Here is a 23,342-nt window from a genome sequence, read left to right on the forward strand (position 1 = left end):
GGGCGATAGAGCGAGACTCCGTCTCAAAAAAAAAAAAAAAAAAAGACATATTTTTAGGTGAGACCTTGTTATTTCCTTGCCAGGTGCCTCTCTTGGCCTTTCAGGGCCCCTTGGATCAGCCCCTTCTCTTCACAAGTGTCCTAAGAAGAGCCTGCACCTCCTTCCTCCAAGGCAGTGATTCTCAACCAAGGGAATTTCTATTGTAGCTCCCTCCCCCATCTTTCCCCACTCCCAGGAACATTTGTCAGGGTCTGGAGAAATTTTTGATTATCACAACTGGAATGCTACCAAACATCTAGTGGGTAGGGATGCTGGTTAGCAGCCAGAGGTGCTGCTGAACATCCTACAATGCACAGGACAAACCCCACAGCAAAGAATTATCCAGCCGTAAATGCCAAGGTGGAAAAACCACCTTAGGTGGTTCCCTAAATGAACCAGACTGGTTTTTCTAGAGACCTTCGTGGCAGTCCAGTCTGGCAGAGAAAAACCCAGCCCCTCCTCAGTCTGGTCATCTCTCTTCCACCCTGAGGTCTCCTACCCAGTGGTTCCAGTAATAGACCAGCCTTCAGCAGGTCTAGTGACGATATGTGTGGTTGGTCCCTGGAAAAGTAGCAAGTGGGTATGATAACACTGAAGGGATTCCTGGTCTGTAGATAGCTGCTCCTGCACATAGAGGAGTCAAGGAGTCTACACAGTTTTTTTTCTGTTTGATTACAAACAGGGAGGGGCAGTCTCGAGCACAATTCAGAGGAGCCGACTTTCCTTAAGGTGATAACAAAAGCAAAAGCAAAGTATAAGTCAAACCAGGCATATGACTTTTTTTTTTTGAAGCAAGGTCCCACTCTGTCACCCAGGCTGGAGTGCAGTGACACAATCTTGGCTCACTGTAACCTCTTCTGCCTCCCAGGCTCAAGTGATCCTCCAGCCTTAGACTCCCAAATAGCTGAGACTACAGGCACATATTTATTTTTATTTATTTTTATTTTTTTGTCGAGATGGGGTTTTGCCGTATTGCCCAGGGTGGTCTCAAATTCCTGGGCTCGAGCGATCTGCCCATCTCAGCCTCCCAAAGTGCTGGGATTACAAGCCTGAACGACTACCCCCGGCCCAGGCATGTGACTTTTAAAAGGTTCAGAAATCAGTGGGTTATATTTTTGCCTTTTTCCATTCTGTTTAAAAATCAGTTTCTTAGGGGTTGTCATTTGTGTGCATGGATCTTTTGACAAAAACCTCATGATGCTGTAATGTTAACCATTATTTTTTGTTTTTGAAGTAGGCTGTTGTCCCAGATATATGCTGCTGTTATTGAGGCTGTTGTGGCTGGCATTGCATGTTATGCTAAAACTTCCAGTCTAACAAAGGTAATTTAAATACCATGTTCCTCTTCCAGTAGTTATTATTTTAATGTAAAACATTCTATCCATGTATTTCTTCTTTGGACACCTTGTAGTACTCACTTTTGTGCAAGCTTGGACCTCTTTGACACCAGGCAGAGCGAAGCCTTGAGAGCACTGAGCTTCTGCTGCCTGTGACTGTGCTGCTGTCGTCTTGTGAATGACAACTAATTGGTGCTTCTTTGTAGACATCTGGTTGTGTTAAGGAAAAATCATTCTGTAGCACATTGTTTTGTTGAATAGCTTAAACAAAAGGCTTTTAAAAACTAAAAAAAAAAAAAGCAACTATAGATTATTCTACTGTGAATTCTAATAAAGTTCAGTAAGTTTGATTTCCTATAACTCAGTGTTTAATAAAAACAGCTAAAGATTAGAAAATCTGACTTGCTTTTCCTAGACAAGCACATGTGTTCCCGTTCTCTGACCATTATCTTCCTTGCTGTTTTGCGGTTAACCTGCCCTGAGTTGGATTCCTATATCTGACCCAGTAAGGAGATGAGAAGAGTCAGCTTGATGCCTCCCAAATGCCAATAGGACCTTTTCTGAAGGAAGCCATTTGACATTGGAAAGGTTGTGTATGATGTAGATATCAGAGAGACTGTAGCTGTAGTCACCAGCTCCTTGCCATCTCCCCTCCTCACTGAACTTGTATCCCTGGTACTGACTCCGGATTTCTCAGCCCTTTAACCACTACATGCAGAAGGTTTATCCAAAGCAGTGGGGTGTCCTTCAATATCAGTTCTCACATCTTTGTTTTTTAACTGATCTTTTGTAACTCTTGCTATTTGGATATTCTTAGCATCTGGCTAAAACTCTGAGGGCAGAGGTTCCTTCCTCTTCCTGCCGGGGAAGAGGGGAGGAGAAAGCACTTTTACAGACCTCTCATTCCGCTGCTGTCATCACAGCTGGTCACTTCTCTGGATCCATCACGTCAGGTTCCAGTGCACACCTGCCTGAATGCAGTTTTGTCCTGTGAACCTAGCCTGGAGAAAGCAGGCCCTTGTTTCCCTTAGCATGATGCTTTCACTTTATTCATGCCTACCAAGTAGTCACATAGACGGGAAGGGCACACTGGGGCATGGTGTGATCCTGGACAAGTGTTAGGAGGGCCCTTCCATCAGTGATGTACTTTATCCTGCTGTGAAAGCTAATTGTCCCTGTCTTGTTATTATTTTACAGGCCAAGGAGGTAGCAGAGCAGACTCTGGGATCTGGGTTAGATTCCTTTGAGTTGATTCCGTTTAAGGCAGCCCTGCGGTAAGCAATGGCTGATATTTTTTATAAGGAATTTTTTTTCTTTGTTTTTGAAAGATTCTTTTTTCCCTTATAACTCAGATTTCATCTCCGCTTTGAGAAATGTTTCAGTAAAATTTTAATGGGATATATGAAGGGGAGTCATTCATGATTCAGCCTTTACTTAGAAGCCAAAGAGCCAAAGATGCAGGAACTGTTTGAGAAAGTCACACACGTGTTCTGAGGTTAGAATGCAAGGCAGATTAACACCAGCATCACAAGAGGCTTGACAAGCCTGGGTTCCAAGGCTAGAAAGGCAAAGCTGGGGACCTGAGTGGTGAGGTTTTTAGGGGCAGGGGGCCCTGGGCACAGGAAGATAGTCACTGCTTAGAATAAACTTGGACTGGGCCTCATCTGTCTCTTGAATGACAGAAATCCCTGAGCCTGCCATGTCTTGGGGTCTGCATGGTCTGAGAATCTGGTGATTTTTCCATCACATCTCCCAGCATGTCACGGTGGATCTCTTTGTAGTCTTTATCCATAGCTAAATCTTCATGAACCCAGTCCACTTAACCCACTGTTTCATGTGAGGACCATTGTGTGCACTTTTATACAAAGGATACAAAAGACAGCAATACTGGGGAATTTATTTAAGAATACTTTGGCCGGGCGCGGTGGCTCAAGCCTGTAATCCCAGCACTTTGGGAGGCCGAGATGGGTGGATCGCGAGGTCAGGAGATCGAGACCATCCTGGCTAACATGGTGAAACCCCGTCTCTACTAAAAAATACAAAAAAACTAGCCGGGCGAGGTGGCCGGCGCCTGTAGTCCCAGCTACTCAGGAGGCTGAGACAGGAGAATGGCGTAAACCCAGGAGGCAGAGCTTGCAGTGAGCCAAGATCTGGCCACTGCACTCCAGCCTGGGCGACAGAGCAAGACTCCGTCTCAAAAAAAAAAAAAAGAATACTTCTAGGATATGTCCTGTGATGCCTCAGGTCTATGTCCCACATTTTCTTACATCTGCAGTCCTGGGTAATAAGTTGGAGTATTTGAAAGATTAGTCAATTAATTGTTCTAACAAGAAGAATTCTATTTCTGCAGCCCCACGAGTGGAAGAAAGCCAGAACTCTGTGGTGCAGGGCTTTAGACTTGCTTCAGGTCTTCTCTCCCCTGGGTCTTCTGGATCTTGCTGTCCTGGCCATGAAAGGGGAACGATAAAGGAAGTTTGTTCCCTTAAGACCTTGTGCTGCCCTGTACTGTCTGTTTCTGGCCAACTTGAATTTGAGAACGCTCCTTCAATCTGCATCTGTGTGACTTTGGGCAAGATAGGGAACTGTCTGTATCTGCTTCTTCAACTACCCACCTTGTGAAGCAATTGGGCACATAGACGTTAGCTGCTGTCACCGTGAGGTGTTCTCTCTTACCATCAATATGGCTAGCATAGTCATTCTACTCCTCCTTTACTTGTGCCCTTGCCTAGGCCACTCAGCTTCCCCAGAGCAGGCCCCCCTAAGTCCCAAGGCCTCCTAGGCCTAGGTGTCTGCCCTAGTTGGAGAAAGGCACAAAGAGAAAACACCAGTCAATGAGAGAAGAGTCTCCCAGGCCAGTCTTCCACCTGGAGCCCCACCCCTTTCTCACCACAAAGATTACTTCACTGAGGGCGGGGCGCGATGGCTCACGCCTATAATCCCAGCACTTTGGGAGGCCAAGACAGGCGATCACTTGAGGTCAGGAGTTCAAGACCATCCTGACCAACATGGCAAAACCCCGCCTTCACTAAGAATGCAAAAATTAGCCAGGCGTAGTTTTACACACCTGTAGTCCTAGCTACTGGGGAGGCTGAGGCAGGAGAATTGCTTGAACCCAGGAGGTGGAGGTTGCAGTGAGTTGAGATCACACCACTGCACTCCGGCCTGGGTGACAGAACGAGACTCTGTCTAAAAAAAAAAAAAAGATTACTTCAGTGAGGACCCTCGGACTGCTTCAGATTAGCAGATTTCTTTCTCCCAAGACAGGAAGGAATGGAAGCCATGAATGCAGACAGGAATTAGTGTGTAGCTATCTAGTACTTGTTAATGCAAGAAATTACACTTACACAAGTTAGAGTAAGCCAAAACAGTTTTCTAGTTATTTCTCGGCTCTGAAGGCCTCACCCTGCCCCTGGCTCCACAGCATTTGACTGTGAGTTGCAGAGACACAGCCTCTGCTTGTGCTTAGAGCAGGGATGGAGGGTCACTCTCAGTCTGCAGTGAGCAGCAGTCCTCTCATGTCATTTTCTCCTGTTGTCCAAGAGTCAAGACAGTCCTTAGGACTTGCACAGAGGCAGGGCTGTGATTAGCGTTAGACACTGACCCCATACCTGCTGGTGGTATAGGACCCTGGGGAAAGTATCTAAAATAGGATAAATCTGGGTAAAGCAAGGATGACACACACCTCACTGTGTGGCCTTGAGAATTCCAAGCAGTTACCCTGCACAGGTGTCTGGGGAGCAGGAGCAGACTGATTTTTCTTTTGTTTTGTTGTGTTTCTGGTCTACAGCTCCAAGATGGCTTTTCATATACATGCTGTGAATAATCAGGGAAGGTGCGTATATGATTGTGGTGTAACCTTATATGGAGCAAGTTTTAGGAAGATAAAGAGGGGGAAGGCTGCTGACATGAGTGGTTTTCTCATGCTTCCACACCTAGCAGCGACATCACTCCAGGGTTGGGCTTGGGCTGACTGCTCAGCTGAGCCCCAGTACCCTGCGTTCTTCCCACTGCAGAGCTGAGGGGCAGAGGTGGGGATGGACATACTCAGCTTAGTGGCCCACATACCAGTTCTACAAACATGCAACCCAGTGTTTTGAAAGGCCCTAAGAGCAATCCGAGTCTATGACATGTCATTACCAAGTTGAAAAAAGCGAACACTGTGAATTTAAGTACACTTAAAAACTCTTTAACATAGTCTCCCATCTCTTTCTTCTTCTAGAATGGTACCGCTGGACGGTGAAGATAGCTTATCCTTTGTGAAGACGGTAAGCAGAGTTGTCATGGGTCAGCTGGCTGGGAATGGCCTGTAGAGGGACATCTGTAAGTTGGGAGGTGGGAGTGGGTGGGGGTCTTGGGCAGCCCACCCCACCTGAAGAAACTGATCTGTTCTCAGTCCTATCCGAGCCGTAGCAGTGGTGAGCCTGTGCTTACTGAGGGTACCCAGGTAGCTGTGCCAGGCCGACCCACATCTGTTCTCCCTTGCCTAGGCTTCCCCGGGGTCCGGAGTCTTAACTGAGGTGTTGGGAGGCACCTCTTTCTGGGTTATGAAGCCTTCCTACAGGTAGCTGAGATTGCTCTGACCTCGTGTCGAAATGTGAGTCCAGGACAAGCCTGCGTTGACTAACAGACTCAGTGGCATCTTTGAGTTCCAAGACTTGCATTGATGTCCTTAATGGGAACCTAGAGTTGAAACCGGTCTTGACAGCATAGTGAGACCCCATGTCTAAAAAAAAAGTTTTTTTAATTAGCCAGGTATGGTGGCATGCATCTGTAGCCTGAGCTCATCAGGAGGCTAAGGCAGGAGGATCACTTGAGTCCGGGAATTTGAGACTGCAGTGAGCTGTGATTGCACCACTGCACTCAAGCCTGGGTGACAGAGTGAGATTTAGTCTCAGAAAACAAACAAAAACCGGGAACCTGGGAAAATTAACTACAGCCCTGTACCATAAAAGGACATCTTGGTCAACAGTGGACTGCAGATACAACAGTGGTCCCATAATATCATAACGCTGTATTTTTACTCACCATTTCTATGTGTATATATGCCTAAATACACAAATATTACCATTGTGTTATAATTGCCTACAGTATCAGTATAGTAACATGCTGTACAGGTTTGTAGCCTAGGAGCAATAGACTACACCAGCTAGCCTAGGTGTATAGTAGGCTATACCATCTAGGTTTAAGTACACTCTATAATGTTCACACAGTGATGAAATCAGCTAATGACACGTTTCTCAGAATCTATCCCTGTCATTAAGTGATACATGACTATAATTATTTAAATGACCAATAATCAACAGGGACCTGCGTCTGCCATGAAGTAGAGTAGTCAGAGCAATGTTTTCCAACCTGTGTGCTGGGGGGATGGTTTGGAGATGCACTGAGCTAATGGCCCCTGGGGTGGGATGGCATAGCCTGGGGGAGCCAGAGTTTCTAGGCCAGTTGCTCTCAGCCACAGGCTGAGTCCTCCGTTTACCCCAGAACATCCTGATGTGAAGAAGGTTGGCAAATGGTGCATGAGAGGGTGGTACATATCCAGCCAAGATTCTGTTTGTGGTGTGTGTAATATCTTGAGTCTGTTCTGTGACCACTGCCTGAACCTTAGTTCCAAAAAGCTTTGGTTCCAGGGAACTGGGTGGGCAGCTGTGGATAATTTGGTACAAGCACATCCCCATCACCATCACCTATGGAAAAGTAACTCAGAAGTTCCTGTCAGTAGTGTTAACCCATCTACAGAGAATAGTACAACAAGGGTAATTTTTTTAAGGTTGTAATTTATGTTTTTATAATGTTCCTGGTCCCCATCTGTCAATATTTTGTGTGGATGTTCTTTTAGAACTATTTCAGACTTTTTTTGTGATATCAGTAAAACATTGGGAAATACTTTCTGATATTTAGGTGATCATACTTTATCTCCTTGTTAGACTTTAAAGTCTGACTTCTCTCCTGGGACTCTTGCACAGTGCTTTGGAAGATGCTTTGCATAGTAGCAGGTGATTAGGAATCCAGTAAAATCATAGTCTTGCATCAAGTATGCACAGCTAATGAGATAAGAAATAAGAAGCAGCAAGTTGATGCTTTCTGTCTACATTCTGTCCTCTTATCCAGAGATGAAGTTCTGTCTCCTCCCCAAAGCCTTCCCTGTTGATTTCTCCCTACTAGTATTCCTTAGTCCTTGCAGTTGCAGTTTGTACTACACAAATTAAGGAATAATTCAATCCTGATGTATCATATGATATCATAATGTGTCATATGATGACCTTTGTGTACGAATGCCCTTGTCTCTCCAGCTATACATTAAGATTTCCTGAAGACAGGCACCATACCATATTTTTTCTTTCCCTGTGCCACGTGGTGGGAAGTACATAACAAGTGTCCAACAAATGCTACACATTATCTTTTTAATATCCTCTTTTCCATTCCTCAATATCAGTGACCAAATATGAACATGAAGGATCAGGAACCCAGAGGATCTGTCCACCTGATTGGTCTGGGAACCAAAGACATAGGATTGCCATTGTCACTTAAGAGGGACCATGTAGCTCAGGAGGGTTCTGTGTCTTCAGATGCTGGAAATCCTTTGAGACAGCTTTAGATAAACCTTCCAGTTGTCAAATCTGAAAAGAAAGTTAACTCAAATATAGAAGCCTACTTGTCTCTTTTATATATCCTATTATCATCATAATATGGAAAATTAAGGGCTTTGGCTTTAACTGTGGCTTTTTTCTTTTCAACCTTGTGCCCTCTTTAAGTTTTTATTTGAAAATTCAGCAATCCATTCGAGAGGCTCAGGTCTTTTGTCTGTGTCCTAAGGGGTGGGACAGGGGTCCCAGGCTAGAACGATAATATGTGAAAGTGGACTTAGTCTCAGGAGATCTGCACCAGCACCCACCGCTCACCGCTGTTCACGGTAGGATGGGACAGGTCCTTGTGCTGCTTATCCCATGTCCCTCATCAGATCTTCCTGGTCATCCAAGACTCTAGCTCTAGCTAACATCATTTTCTCTTTCTTCTGCTGGCTTCTTCCCAGAATTGTTCCATTTTCACTATTTTTTACCTGATAAATTAGGGCTTTCTTACTGGACATTTGGGAGCTCTCGGAGTTGTTCTAATTTGGTTTCCGGGCTAGTGAAGCCTCTGCTTTTATTTATCTTGGCCATAAAAGTTTGAATAGCTTTCTTGCTTTTTTTTTTTTTTTTTTTTTTTGAGACAGGGTCTTGCTCTGTTGCCCAGGCTGGAGTGCAGTGTCATGATCATAGATTACTGCAGCCTCAACCTCCTGGGCTCAAACAGTCTTCCTGCTTTAGCCTCCTGAATAACTGAGACCACAGGCAGATGCCACCATGCCTGGCTATTTATTTATTTATTTCTTTTTTGAGACAGAGTCTTGCTCTGTTGCCCAGGCTGGAGTTCAGTGATGCAGTCTCAGCTCACTGCAACCTGCACCTCCCAGGTTCAAGCAATTCTCCTGCCTCAGCTTCCCAAGTAGCTGGGATTATAGGCACACACACCACCATGCCTGGCTAATATTTTTTTTGTATTTTAGTAGAGATGGGATTTCACCATGTTACCCAGGGTGGTCTCAAACTCATGGGCTCAAGTGATCCACCCGCCTCACCTCCCAAAGTGTTGGGATTACAGGCATGACTAATCATGCCCAGTCTGATTTTTCTTTAGTAGAGTGGGGATCTCACTGTGTTGTCCAGGTTGATCTCAAACTCCTGGGTTCCTCGAACTCCCAAGTTACTGGGATTACAGGCATGAGCCACTGTGCCTAGTCAGTATAAAGCAGTTTGAGGGAAAACAAAGATACTTTCCTTATAGCCCAAGTGTGTGTCTGATCAGGGAGCAATTTCAGGGAAGCCCGGGTGATCCTAAAGTCACCTCCCAGTTCAAAGATGTATTTAGGATAACTCTAGTTTTCCCTAGAAACTCTTCAGTACTCTTTTGCCATGTTCCTTTAGGCAGTATTTCGTGGTCTCATTCTTATGGATTTCTCTCTGATGGTTTTGGGCTGGTACTGATCGAACTGGTTTCTCATTGGATGCAGGCTTGTATGACCATCTATGACATTCCTGACTTGCTGGGAGGAAATGGTTGCTTAGGATCTGTGGTTTTCTCTGAATCGTTTTTGACTTCTCAAATCTTAGTTAAAGAAAAGGGTAAGTATATGTGATCTTTAGAAAGCAAACCTTAAGCCCTTTTTTTTTTTTTTTTGGCAAAATAAGCTGTAAACTAAGGCAAAAGACCAACAGTAAACTGGTAAAAATATTAGAACTTATCACAGCACTGCACTCCCGCCTCAGCAACACAGCGAGACCCTGTCTCAAAAAAAAAAAAGGAATATTAATGATGAACAAAGGGTGTACATCCTGATTTATGAAGAACTCTTACAAATTAATAAGAAAAGATAAGCTACCCAATAGTAAAATGAGCAAAAAAAATGAACAGGCACTTCACAGACATGGAAAACAAAAAAGAGAGGAGGACTATGTATAAATGAAGATATGTAACCTCACTAGGAGTCAAGAAGAAGCAACTTGAAGGCTGGGCACAGTGGCTCATGCCTTAATCCCAGTACTTTGGGAGCCCAAGGTGGGCGAATCACTTGAGGTCAGGAGTTTGAGACCAGCCTGGCCAGCATGGTGAAACCCCATCTCTACTAAAAATGCAAAAATTAGCCAGACATAGTGGTGGGTGCCGGTAATCCCAGCTACTTGGGAGGCTGAGGCAGGAGAATTTGAACCTGGGAGGCAGAGGCTGCAGTGAGCTGAGATCGCACCACTGCACTCCAGCCTGGGTGACAGAGTGAGACTCTGTCGCAAAAAAAAAAAAAAAAAAATAGAAAAAACTGAAACAGTAATTAGGTATTATTTTTTTACCTGTTAAGTTGGCAAAATATTCTAAAGAATTACTATATTCTAAGGAATGAAAATATTCTAAAGAATGGTAGAATGAGCCTGATAATAATTCTCTTTGATCTTTAATATGTATACCTGTACTATCTTGATAAAAAAAAATGTAATGGTAAAATGGACTAATTCCCAAAAGTTTTGTTTCTTGGTTTTTGGTTTGTTTTTTCTTTTTGAGACAGGGTCTTGCTCTGTCACCCAGGCTGGAGTGTGGTGGCATGATCTCGGCTCACTGCAACCTCCACCTCTTGGGCTCAAGTGATTCTCCCACCTCAGCCTCCCAAGTAGCAGGGACCACAGATGCTCCACCACGCTTGGCTAATTTTTCATATTTTTTGTAGAGACAGGGTTTTGCCATGTTGCCTGCAATCCCAACAATTTGGGAGGCCGGGGTTGGCAGGTCACCTGAGGTCAGGAGTTTGAGACCAGCCTGGCTAACATGACGAAATCCCGTCTCTACTAAAAATACAAAAATTAGCCCGGCATGGTGGCACACACCTGTAATCCCAGCTATTTGGGAGGCTGAGTCAGGAGAGTTGCTTGAACCTGCTAGGCAGAGGTTGCAGTGAGCCGAGATGGCGCCGCTGCACTCCAGCCTGAGTGACAGAGCGAGACTCTGTCTCAAAAAAAAAAAAAACCCTAACTCCTGAGAAGGACATTTAGGGTCTAGGGCCTGTGAGGCAGGTTGACGTGATAGGGGAGTAACTGGCATGTGTGTGGTCTTCCTGCAGATGGCACTGTTACCACAGAAACCGGCTCCATAGTCCTGACTGCTGCTGTACCCAGATTCTGCTCCTGGCTGGTTAGTGTCATTCATCAGGTAGAAGTGGACCTATGTGTGGAGAAATCAGGGTGAACATTTGAGGAAGAGCCTCTTTGTTGGGCCCCTGGTGGGATGTCAGATCCTGAACTAGCTGTTGTTCAGGAATGGAATTTTTTATCCCAGCCCTTTCTCTTTATACAAATGAACTTAATTTCGTTAACTCTCATAATCTTAGAAAACTTTCAAAAGAAAGGAACAAAGTCACATGGGTCACCGTTAAATTGTGAAAGGAAGAAATTAACAGCCTCATTTTACAGATGAGGAAACTGAGCTTATAAATCGAACGGCCCGGCCAAGGTCACACAGATCATGAGAAGTGGATCCCATGACTTGCTTCCCTGGTAGAGTGGTTGCTACAGAATTTTTACTGCAACATCTCTCTACTTGTAGAAAAGTCCCATCTTCTGCAGTGGGAGGGACTTGGTCTGAAACTGGGGCCTTGGAACGTAGGTGTGACAGCAATGAGTCTAATGGGCTGAGTCCCTGCTTGAGAGTGCTCACATTCTGCTTCTACAGTTCCCACACAGACAGGGAAGACCAAGAGTTATCCTCTAATCTGAACGTGTTTCAATGAGAAGACATTCTCTGAAGATACTTTAATATATTCTCTTTGCTTCATCCCTAAAAACAGTTGTTTTTTTCTGAAGTGAAATATAGGTGGAGACTCACACATCCCCTCTGCTTGTCATAAGCTCATTAGCTAGACCTCAGGTCCTAGTGAGAGAGCCCACAATGGCCTTGGGCTCTGAGCCCTGGTGACCAGCAGACATCTCAGGTGTGTCAGGGCCTGAGAGCACTGGACATGGACATGGTGAAAGACTGCCCAGCCAGTGTCCTGGAATATGTGAACACACTAGGGAGACCTAGCAGGGTTTTCCCTTGAAGTAGTCGACTGAAAATCTGCATTCCTTTTGGACACAGGTAGAAGATAATGAAGTAAAATTGTCTGAGAAAACCCAGCAAGCAGTGAGGGTAAGCAGCCTTCTTATTCTCAGTGTTAACATCATATCAAAAGATAATGTAAGCAATTCATAAAGGTATTAAAATACTTCATCTCACTACTAATATAAAGGATTTGCACTGTGTTGTCTTCACTTCCTATTTGCATTCCTCCCCTTCCCAGCAGAGCTTTCAAAATCACCATTTATGGGAGATACAATTAGAGGGATTCTTTATTCCATGAGGGCCTTTTGGTGTTTTTTTAAAAATCTCCCCGTAGTATTAAAAGTAGATCCCAGATTGGCCTAGACATGTAGAGCTGAGACATCAAGGCTTTAGGCCAAGGAGAAGCTGCCTCCGTTTTCACAAAGGAAATAAATCCACTGGAACATGAACAAGCATTGCAGGCTTTGATGCCTGGACTCAGAGAGAATCTTAATGTTCTTTTTCTCAGCACAAATCAAGGATGCCAGTAACCTGCCAAAGAGCCAGACAATGCCAAAGGCCATAGAATACATTGGGCATGTCTGAGCCTGACTCAGCTTTGTAGATGGATATATTTGGGCAGGACTTTTGATTCTGTGAATATTTATGCTATAAATCACCTGTTCTTTTTTGGTTTTTGTTTTTGTTGTTGTTTTTAAAGGGGGATGAGTCTTTCCTGGGCACTTTCCTAACAGGAGGAGAAGGAGCATATCTTTATTCCAGCAATCTACAGTCCTGGCCTGAGGAAGGTAAGGAGCTGTGACTTTAATGTTCTTGGCCATGTCTGGGTCCCTCATTTGCAGATGGTAGCATGGGAGTTGTGATTAATAATACGTCTTCTATTTGGACATAATTGTGGTACAGAAATGTTTTCCTACAGCTTTTCTCTCTTGACCCACCCACTTTGTAGATGTGGAAATTTATGCCAGGAAGGGCTGATCACAGAACTGTACCTGGTCCTTTTGTTGCTGCCTGAGGTTAGTTAGCTCTCCGAATGGGCTAGGGCAGCAGCATTTCCAGAAATAGAATTTGTGGACCTAAACAGAATCTGGATTCATTTGTCTTGCTGTGTAACAAATTACCACAAATTTAGTAGCTTAAAACAACACCCTCTTATTATCTCACAGTTCTCCAGGTCAGAAGTTCAGGCAGGCTTGGCTGGACCCAGATCTCTTGAGGTCAAAATCAAGGCATCAAGTAGACTAGACTCTTATCTAGAGCCTCTGGGGAAGAATGTTCTCCCAATCTCAGCCAGGATGTTGGTTCCTTTCACTTGTAGTACTGAGGTCCCCGTTTTGTTGCTGATTGTCAAACAGGGATCCTCTCAGCTCCTCCTCCCAGAAGTCCTTGCCCTTGTGACCCCCTCCATCTCAGCTATAAAGAACCTTCTTGTATTGAATCTCTCTCACACTTGGAGTCTCTCTAATTCTTCTTTGCTATCAGCATCTTAAGTTTTTGCCTATCCCAGTCCACCCTCTGGCCCCCATAATTCATGTCCCTCGTTACCTCCTACCAAGGGTCTCATCCCATTGTGGCTACAGGTCAAAGTCCTAAATCTCATGGGCTTAAATATCCGAAATCTCATGATCAAGATCATCTAAGTCCCATGGTAAATGAGGCTTGGGAGAGTAATCTGTGTACAGCTCCTGACCATAGTTCCTCTCCGTGTCTGTGGACCTACAAAACTAAAGAGGCAAGTCATCTGCCCGCAGCCCTCCCAACATACAAGGTGAGACTGGCATAGACTTCAGGTTCACAAAGAGGAAAAACAGAAGGTAAAAAGGAGTCAACAGCCCAAGGCAGCTTTGAAGTCCAGCTGGGCAGACTTCAGTTCCTTGATTAGGTTTCAAGGCCTGGGAATAATTCTGGCTCTCAGCTCTGCCTCGGTGCTCTTGGTTCTACCCTGTTTGCTCTTGGTTTGCTCTGGGCTCATGGCTCCACCCTTTGGGCTTGTGGCTACACTGCTGTCATCCTTCCTTTTTCAGTGAAAGGTAGCACCTTGTTTATAGCTGAGTAGTTTTATCAGCCTGCCTCTTGCCAGTAGAATTTTGAGGGTCCAACAGTCTCCTTCAATTTTATACTTTCTCTGTCCCTTTCAATCCAAACTGGCAGTGTTTCTGCTCGTATAAAATCCTGAAAAATCTTGTTGGTCTTGCATGGATTTTACAGGGATTTACTGCAAGTTCCTCTTTGGCTTCCTCAAAATAACATTTTCTTATGAGTCCTATTCTTTCCCTGTTGAATATAGCCTTTATGTGAAGGAGGAGTTCTGACTTACTCTACAAATTCCTCAACCTCTACTAAGCAAATCCCTTTTCTGGATGATTTGTTCTTGTTGAAAATATTCTATCCAGCGGCAAATTCCTGTCCCTGTTCTCAGACCACTGCTTCAGCTTCTGCCGCTTCATTCACACAGAAGACAAAGCACAAGGAGTTCTGGTTTTCTGTCCACATACTGCTGGAGTGGCAGTGGCGTTTGTTATCACATCTGTCCCTGCATTTCTGCCTCTCCGGATCCTAGTGCAGAGAACCCGGGAGTTAGGAACATTTGCTGAAGGCAGGGAGTGTGTGGTAATACTACCAGCCTTGAGGCAAGATTGCATAGTGTTTTAAAAGCAGATTGTAGGCACAACACAGAGGTGGTTTGTGCTCTGTCATCCTTGAGCCAATTATAATATTTAGCAGGGATATTTGCCAAAATTAGTTTGCACCTTCTTAGCAAAGGGCCTTGTTAGAAAAATAGTCTTGCATTGTACTAAGTTATCCAACAAGATTCAGTGTATCCTAAGGTCTCTGTGCAAGAATAAAGGCACAGCCAGGGATTTCTGGAGCCTTATTAGTCATAGTCTTTTGAAAACTTAAATTTTAAACTTTCTTCGTTCCTGAGGAGAATCTAGTTTAAATTAGGAGATGGTTTTCTGAGGCAGGGAAATTGAATAGAAGCAGATAATTTAAACAGGAGTCTCCCCTTCCTGTGGATAAGCGTTTTACCACTTTGGGATTCAGGTCAGAAGCTGATGTAAGTTTTGTGGGGCTTGAAGTTTACCATTTGGGGACTCTCTTAAGGAAAATACTACAAAATGATTAGGGCTCTTCTTAGGGCCTTAGAAGGGGGCTTGGGCAGGTAGGGAGTCCTGAAGCTCAATTGTCTTTAATGTCTTTATAAATCTGCCTTTACTTGGGACTGTGATGAGCTTGAAATTTATCTGTTCCCATCACCTGAAGGTATTTATCTTCAGCTCCTCAGGATGCATTATCTTGATTGATCTTCATATCCTGAGTCCCATAGAAGGTGAAAACTTGCCTGATGTTTTACAAGTTGTTATTTTTTCCATACCTTTTTTTTTTTTTTTAAGCTCCCTCACCCTGACTGAGATGTAGTACAAGTTAATGGCAACATCTAGAGGGTAGTCCAGGTCTGGAGAATAGTACAGGTCTTCTGATTTTTCACCCAGCAATTACTTACAGATGAAAAGAATAGTACTTCCTGGCAGGGCACGGTGGCTCATGCCTGTAATCCCAGAACTTTGGGAGGCCAAGGCAGGCAGATCACCTGAAGTCAGGAGTTTGAGACCAGCCTGACCAACATGAAGAAACCCCGTCTGTACTAAAACTACAAAATTAGCCAGGCGTGGTGGCGCGTTCCTGTAATCCCAGCGACTCGGGAGGCCGAGGAAGGAGAATCGTTTGAACCTGAGAGGCAGAGGTTGTGGTGAGCGGAGATTATGCCATTGCACTCCAGCCTGGGCAACAAGAGTGAAACTCCGTCTCAAAAAAAGAAAAAGAAAAGAATAGTACTTCCTTTACCTTGAAGTTTTTTCAGCTCTAGAACTATTTCTGTTCACCAGTTAGTGGCGTTGGCTATCACAAGATGTCTTGCTTTTCCACTTTCCATTCATTCATGTCCTTCATGTGCCCTTCTCCCCGCCCTGCTGTCTGTGGCCAGGCAGGCTGCCCAGTACCTAATCCTCAGGATCCTGCTTTAGAGTTTTGCCACACATGCCCATATCCCCAGACAATATCTTGTTTTGAACTTAATACAGATAGAATCATACTGTAGACATGCTTTTTTTGCTCGATATTCCTAGGATTCATCCAGTTTGTTGTATGTAAGCCATATAGCTTACTCATTTTCATGGCCCTGTAGTATTCATTTTTGCTAGCATGCGCTATCATTTTGACTCTTGGTGGACATGTGGGTTTTTCTATAGTTTTTGTGCTAGATGCAGTGGCTTGTGCCTGTAATCCCAGCTTCTCAGAGGCTGAAGCGGGAGGATTACTTGAAGCTAGGAGTTCAAGACCAGCCCGGGCAACAGAGTAAGACTCTTGTTTCTACAAAATAATTGTTTTAATTAGCCAGCATCTGTAATCCCAGCACTTTGGGAGGCTGAAGCAGGAGGATTGCTTGAGTCCAACAGTTCAAGACCAGCAAGACCCCATCTCTACCAAAACAAAAAAATTAGCCAGGCATGGTGGCATATTCCTATAGTCCCATATATTTGGAAGACTGAGACTGGAGAGTGACTTGAGCCCAGGAGTTCAAGGCTGCAGTAAGCTATGATCTCACCACTGTATACCAATCTGGTTTACAGAACAAGACCCTAACTCTAAAAAATAAGTAAGTAAATATAGGCTTTTTTAGGTATTGCAGACTGTACTGTTATGAGCATTCTTGTGCATGTCTCTTGGTCCACATGGGCAAATGTTTCTGTAGGGTTGGAATGAGGAGTAAAAATTTGGAATTTTAATATGAACCCACATGTGGCTTTTTTAAATGAGGCCACACTGTTTTACAAATTGATTGTCCCGAATTATACTTCCAACAGCAGCATACAGGTGTTTGAGTTTTTCCATATTCTGGCCAACACTTGCTGTTTTGCCAGTTTTGCCACTGTGGTGAGTGTGCGGTGCTGTATTATTAGGATTTTAATTTACATTTATCTTATTATTAGTGAACCATCTTTATTTATTGGCCAAGCCATTATACTTCCCTTCTGTTAAATGCTTGTTCTTGTTTTTTGCTCATGTTTCTTTTCGATTGTCTTTTTCTTGTTTATTTTAGGAATTATTATTATTTTTTCTTCTTGAGACTAAGTGTCACTCTGTTGTCCAGGCTGGAGTGCAGTGGCGCAATCTCAGCTCACTGCAACCTCCACCTCCCAGGTTCAAGCAATTCTCATGCCTCAGTCTCCCGAGTAGCTGGGACTACAGGCGCGCAACAACATGCCCATCTAATTTTTGTATTTTTAATAGAGATGGGGTTTCGCCATGTTGGCCAGGCTGGTTTTGAACTCCTGACCTCAGGTCATCTGCCCGTCTCAGCCTCTGAAAGTGCTGGGATTACAGTCGTGACCTACTGCGCCTGGCCTATTTTAGGAATTCTTTCTTTTCTTCTCTTCTCTTTTGTTTTCTTTTCTCCTTCTTCTCCTTCTCCTTCTCCTTCTTCTTCTTCTCTTTTCTTCTCTCTCCCCTCCCCCCCCTCCCCCCCTCCCCCCGCACCCCCCTCTCCCCCCTCTCTCCCCTCTCTCTCTGTCTTTCATTCGTCTTTTCTTGATGGAGTTTCACTCTTGTTGCCTGGGCTGGAGTGCAATGGCATGATCTCGGCTCACTGCAACCGCTGCCTCCCAGGTTTAAGCGATTCTCCTGCCTCAGCCTCCCAAGCAGCTGGGATTACAGACATGTACCACCATGCCTGGCTAATTTTGTATTTTTAGTAGAGGTAGGGTTCCTCTATGTTGGTCAGGCTGCTCTCGAACTCCCAACTTCAGGTCATCAGCCTGCCGCAGCCTCCCAAAGTTCTGGGATTACACGTGAGCCACTCTGCCTGGCCAGGAATTTTTTATAGATTTTTGATACTAATTATTTGTCAATTCAGTATATTGCAAATATTTTCTTTCACCTGGTGGCTTGTCTTATTTTATTTCTGATGCTTTTTAATGAATAAAAGTTCTTAATTTTAATGTAATCAAGATAATCTTTTCCTATGTGATTCATGTATGTTAGATCTATTGAGGCTTTTTCTGTTGAATTATAAAAATACAATTTTTCAAAGAATCCACCTGGATTGCTCTTTGAAAGTGATATGAGATAGGAGTCTAATTTCACTTTTTAAATGTAGGTAGCCACCTGTCTCAGCAACAGTTATTGAAAAATCATTCTTTTCTCACTGATCGGCAGTGCCAGCTTTGTTATAAATCAAGTCTCTTTATGTGTGCGTCTATTCATAAGCTCTCTGTTCTGTTCCATTATTCAGTTTCTCCTTGAGAAAATACCACATTGTCTTATTTTAGATAGATAACATTTCTATATGGTGTCTTAGTCCGCTTGGGATGCTGTAACAAAATACCACAGGCTGAGTGGATTAAATAGTAGAAATTTATTTCTCACAGTCTGGAGGCTGGGAAGTCCAGGTTCAAGGTGCTGGCAAGGGAGGTTTCATCCTGAGGCCTCTTCTCTTGACCAGTAGAGGCTGCTTGTCACTGTGTGCCCACATGACTCCTCCTCTGTGCATACGTGGTAGGGGCTAAGCTCTCTGGTAGCTCTTACAAGGGCACTACATCCCAATAGACCTTGCCCCACATTCATGACCTCATCACATTCATGACCTCATCTAACCCCTATTTCCTTCCAAATGCCTCATCTCCAGATAACATCACTTTTGGGGTTAAGGCTTCAACATTGGAATTTTGGAGAGAACACAGACATTCAGTCTCTAATGTGATAAGGCAAGTTCCCACCTTTTTTTTCTTCTTCAGGAGTATCTTGGCTGTTCATAGCACTTTGCTCAAAGTTACTGACATTTTTGTGTTGGCTTTTCAGGATTTTCAGAAAACTTGTTGGGTTTTTTTTTTTGTTTTTCTGAAATTGTGTTCAATTTAAAGATCACTTTGGAGAGAATTGTCATTTTTACCATGTCAAGTAAACCTGAGTTTTCCAGTTCATGAATATGATGTATATTTATGTCTTTTTAATGCCTATTAATATAGCGTTATAATTTTCTTATTATTTTATATCTTTTTTACTGTCAGAAATATCTTTTACGATTATACTTTTGATGCTTTATCTAGGATTATAATCCTAAATTATGGTAGAATTGCTGGTTATAGGATTAACTGTATTTAATATTCATATATTTGCTTTGTATTCCTTAATCTTATTCTTTATTAATTCTAATAATCTAGATCCTTGGGAGTTTTACTTGTAGGCACTCATATGATCTGTGAAGTATGATGGCTTTATTTCTTCCTTTCCAATTATTATATTTCCTTGTCTTGCCTTCACTGGCTCAGACCACTAGTACGTCATGGAATAGAAGTAATGATAACAGGCATTCTTGTGTTATTCCTGTCTAGCAGAGAGAGCTTTACCGCTTCCTCTGTGTTTTGATACTTGTGAGTTTTTTTTTTTTTTTTTTTGGTAGTTACCTTTATTGCAGTAAGAACATTCCCCTTTCATTACAAGTTTAATAAGTTTTTATCATGACTGTTTCTTGATTTTTATTAGTGCTTTTTTACTGCACTTACAACTTTGTTCCTTTAATCTATTAACATAATAAACTACTATATTACTTGATTTTTTTAATGTTAATTCTACATTGTTGGGAAGAGCTAACTGGATCTTTTTTTTTTTTTTTTTGAGACGGAGTCTCACTCTGTCGCCCAGGCTGGAGTGCAGTGGCCGGATCTCAGCTCACTGCATCCGTCTCACTCTGTCACCCAGGCTGGAGTGCAGTGGCCGGATCTCAGCTCACTGCAAGCTCCGCCTCCCGGGTTTTACGCCATTCTCCTGCCTCAGCCTCCCGAGTAGCTGGGACTACAGGCGCCCGCCACCTTGCCCGGCTAGTTTTTTGTATTTTTAGTAGAGACGGGGTTTCACCGTGTTAGCCAGGATGGTCTCGATCTCCTGACCTCGTGATCCGCCCATCTCGGCCTCCCAAAGTGCTGGGATTACAGGCTTGAGCCACTGCGCCCAGCTGGATCATTATTTTTAGTATACTGCTAGACTCAGTTTGCTAATAGTTTTGTTTGCTAATAGTTTTGTTAGGATTATTACATCATAAATGGGATTAGCTGATTTTCCTTTTTTGTATTGTAATTTCTGGTTTAGGGTCAGATTTTCTAGCCAAGGAGTATTCTCTTTTGTACTTCCTTACTGTGAAATATTATGTATGAGATTTGAATTATTTATTTTTTGACTCTTAGTACTTGCCTATGAAACACTGAAGGCATGATTTATTTTTTAAGGAAAGGTTTTTAACTACTGATTTAGTTTCTTTAATGATTATGGAGTTAGTCAGGTTTTTAATTTCTACTCGATCAGTCTTGGAAACAGAATTTTCTAGGAATTTTTTTCCTTTTATCTAAGTTTTTCAGATTTTTGGTAAAAGAAAAGTTTTCAAATTTCTGTACTTTAAAGACGTTGCCCCACCCGTCTTCTTACTTTTGTATTGTTTTTAAGCAGAAATCTACTGCCATCCTTATCTTTGTTTGCTTCTTTCTTTTTTTGTTTTGTTTGTTTGTTTGTTTGTTTGTTTTTGAGGCAGAGTTCCACTCTTGTTGCCCAGGCTGGAGTGCAATGGCACAATCTCAGCTCATGGCAACCTCCACCTCCCGGGTTCAAGCAATTCTCCTGTCTCAGCCTCCCGAGTAGCTGGGATTACAGGCATGTGCCACCACACCTGGCTAATTTTGTATTTTTAGTAGAGATGGGGTTTCTTCGTGTTGGTCAGGCTGGTCTTGAGCTCCCAACCTCAGGTGATCCACCCTCCTCAGCCTCCCAAAATTCTGGGGTTTCAGGAGTGAGCCACTGCACCTGGCCTGTTTCTATGTAAGATATCCTTTTCCCCCAACTGCTTATCACTGATTTTAGGCAGTTTGGTTTTTAAAATTTTTTTTTCAGCAATTTGGTTTTGATGTGATTTGGTGTGGTTTTCTTCATGTTTTTTTTGTTTGTTTTTTGTTTTAAGATGGAGTTTCACTTGCCACCCAGGTTGGAGTGCAGTGGCATAATCTTGGCCCACTGCAGCCTCTGCCCTCTGTGTTCAAGTGATTCTCCTGCCTTAGCCTCCCAAGTAACTGAGACTACAGGCACCCACCACCACACTCAGCCTAAATTTTTTGTGTTCTTAATAAAGACGGGGTTTCACCATGTTGACCAGGCTAGTCTCAAACTCCTGACCTCAGGTGATCCGCCCACCTCGGCCTCCCAAAGTACTGGGATTACAGGCATGAGCCACCGCACCAGCTTCTTCATGGTTTTTGTGCTTTGGATTTTTTTAGCTTCTTGGATGGGTGAGTTTATAGTCTTCCTCAAATGCAGAAGCTTGTCAGCCATTTGTTTTTTAAACGTTTCTCCCCTCCTCTTCAGGGATTCCCATTACATATGTATTGGGCTGCTTGAAGTTGGCCCACAGATCCCTGATGTTCCCTACTATTGTGATCAGGGTTTTTTCTCTTTGTGTTTTGTTTTGCGTAGTTTCTACTTCTGTTTATTCTAATTTACTCACCTTTTCTTCTGCATTGTCTACTGCCATTAATTTCATCCAGTGTATTTTTCTTCTTAGACATTGTATTTTTCATATTTAGAAGTTTGATTTGAATCTTTTTTACATCTTTTATGTCTCAAACTAATATGGTTCATTCTTTTCTCCAGCTTATTAAACATGTGATATAGTTATATCTGTTTTAATAACTTTTTCTTATTTTATTATTATTTTTTAATAGAGATGGGGTCTCATTATGTTGTCCATGCTGATCTCAAACTCCTGGCCTCAAACAGTCCACCCATCTCGGCCTCCCAAAGTACTGGGATTACAAGCATGCACCCCTGTGCCCAACCAATAACTTTTTCTTCTAATCCTATTACCTGGTCTTGCTTTTTAAAGCTTTATTAGGCAGGAAGCAGAGCAACATTTGACTTAGGACTAATTTTACCCCACTACTGTAGCAAAATCCTTTTCAGTACTCTACCCAATATCCCTGTGAAGTATGAGGTTTTCCTCTGTGGCTGATGAGAATGGGCAGAATTTCCATTGTGAGGGATGTATTGATGTTTGCTGTTTGACATATGAATATCCAGTTTTTGCAGCACCATTTGTTGAAAAGACTCTTCTTTCTCTTTTGAATTGTCTTTTCACCTTTGTTGAAAATCAGTAGGCCATATATGTATGGGTTCTATTGTTTCCTACAGGCATCAGTGAATGGTTGGTGCTTAGGCAGCTCCTTCACTCTCCCTGTAGTGATTTACAGATTCCAGAGTGTTTTTACATTGGGCAGAAATTGTTAGCAATGCAGAGCAGGATCCTAGACCCACTGAAACATGGGACAGTGAATACATCCTGAGAACCCTGGGGACCAATCTGGCTTTCACCTTTGTGTGTTGTAGAGGCCCAGGCCGGTGGTGGTTTGCTCTCTGCTGCCATATTTCTGCACCCTCTCATGTGTTGCCTTGTGTCCACCTGAAGCTATTGAGGGACACTTTTTAAAAATTTCTTGAGAGGAAGTCTCACTTTGTCATCCAGGCTGGAGTGCAGTGGTGTGATCTTGGCTCACTGTAGCCTCTGCCTCCTGGGTTCAAGCAATTCTTGTGCCTCAGCCACTCAAGTAGCTGGATTACAGGCATGTGGCACCACGCCTGGCTAATTATTTTATTTTATATTATTATTATCATTATTTTAGTAAAGATGGAGTTTCACCATGTTGGCTAGGCTGGTCTTGATCTCCAGGCCTCACGTGAAGCTCCCACCTCAGCCTCCCAAAGTGCTGGGATTACAGGCATGAGCCACTGCACCTGGCTGGAGGAACACTTTAAAAACGAAGGTTTTGGTCTGGCACGATGACTCACACCTATAATCCCAGCACTATGGGAGGCTGAGGCGGGCAGATCACCTGAGGTCAGGAGTTCAAGACCAGCCTGGCCAACATGATGAAACCCCATCTCTACTACAAATACAAAAATTAGCCAGACCATGGTGGCGCATGCCTGTAATCCTAGCTACTCGGGAAGCTGAGGCACGAGAATCGCTTGAACCTGGGAGGCAGAGATTGCAGTGAGCCGAGATTGCACCACTACACTCCAGCCAGAGCAACAGAATGAGACTGCATCTCAAAAAAAAAGTAAAGGTTTGTACAGCACTGAGCATGAGGGAACTGTTTGCCTGCCTATTACTTGTAACATGGGTTACATTCAGGAACAGAATGTCAAGAGAAGTAAGCAAGTCACAGAAGAATACATGATTAGGATTTCATTTATATAAAAACAAAAACAGACAAAACTAGGTAATACACAGTTTACAGATACATTCAA

The 23,342-nt window shown here is 43.4% G+C and overlaps 1 protein-coding gene across 2 annotated transcripts in view; it reads left to right on the plus strand.

Moving 5' to 3' along the window:
- C20H20orf194 (chromosome 20 C20orf194 homolog) overlaps positions 1 to 23,342 on the plus strand; it is a 167,697-nt gene that overhangs the window by 81,843 nt on the left and 62,512 nt on the right. Inside the window, exons 13-20 of one of the 2 annotated variants that reach the window (XM_023220244.1) lie at positions 1,274 to 1,361; positions 2,574 to 2,650; positions 5,164 to 5,208; positions 5,596 to 5,641; positions 9,430 to 9,541; positions 11,023 to 11,093; positions 12,036 to 12,086; positions 12,700 to 12,787. In XM_023220244.1, the coding sequence (XP_023076012.1) occupies positions 1,274 to 1,361; positions 2,574 to 2,650; positions 5,164 to 5,208; positions 5,596 to 5,641; positions 9,430 to 9,541; positions 11,023 to 11,093; positions 12,036 to 12,086; positions 12,700 to 12,787 (578 nt within the window). The remainder of the gene's footprint in view (positions 1 to 1,273; positions 1,362 to 2,573; positions 2,651 to 5,163; positions 5,209 to 5,595; positions 5,642 to 9,429; positions 9,542 to 11,022; positions 11,094 to 12,035; positions 12,087 to 12,699; positions 12,788 to 23,342) is intronic. The other variant, XM_023220245.1, reaches the window with a different exon arrangement.

Source organism: Piliocolobus tephrosceles, chromosome 20 (genome assembly GCF_002776525.5).
Source record: "Piliocolobus tephrosceles isolate RC106 chromosome 20, ASM277652v3, whole genome shotgun sequence".
Lineage (NCBI taxonomy): Eukaryota > Metazoa > Chordata > Mammalia > Primates > Cercopithecidae > Piliocolobus > Piliocolobus tephrosceles.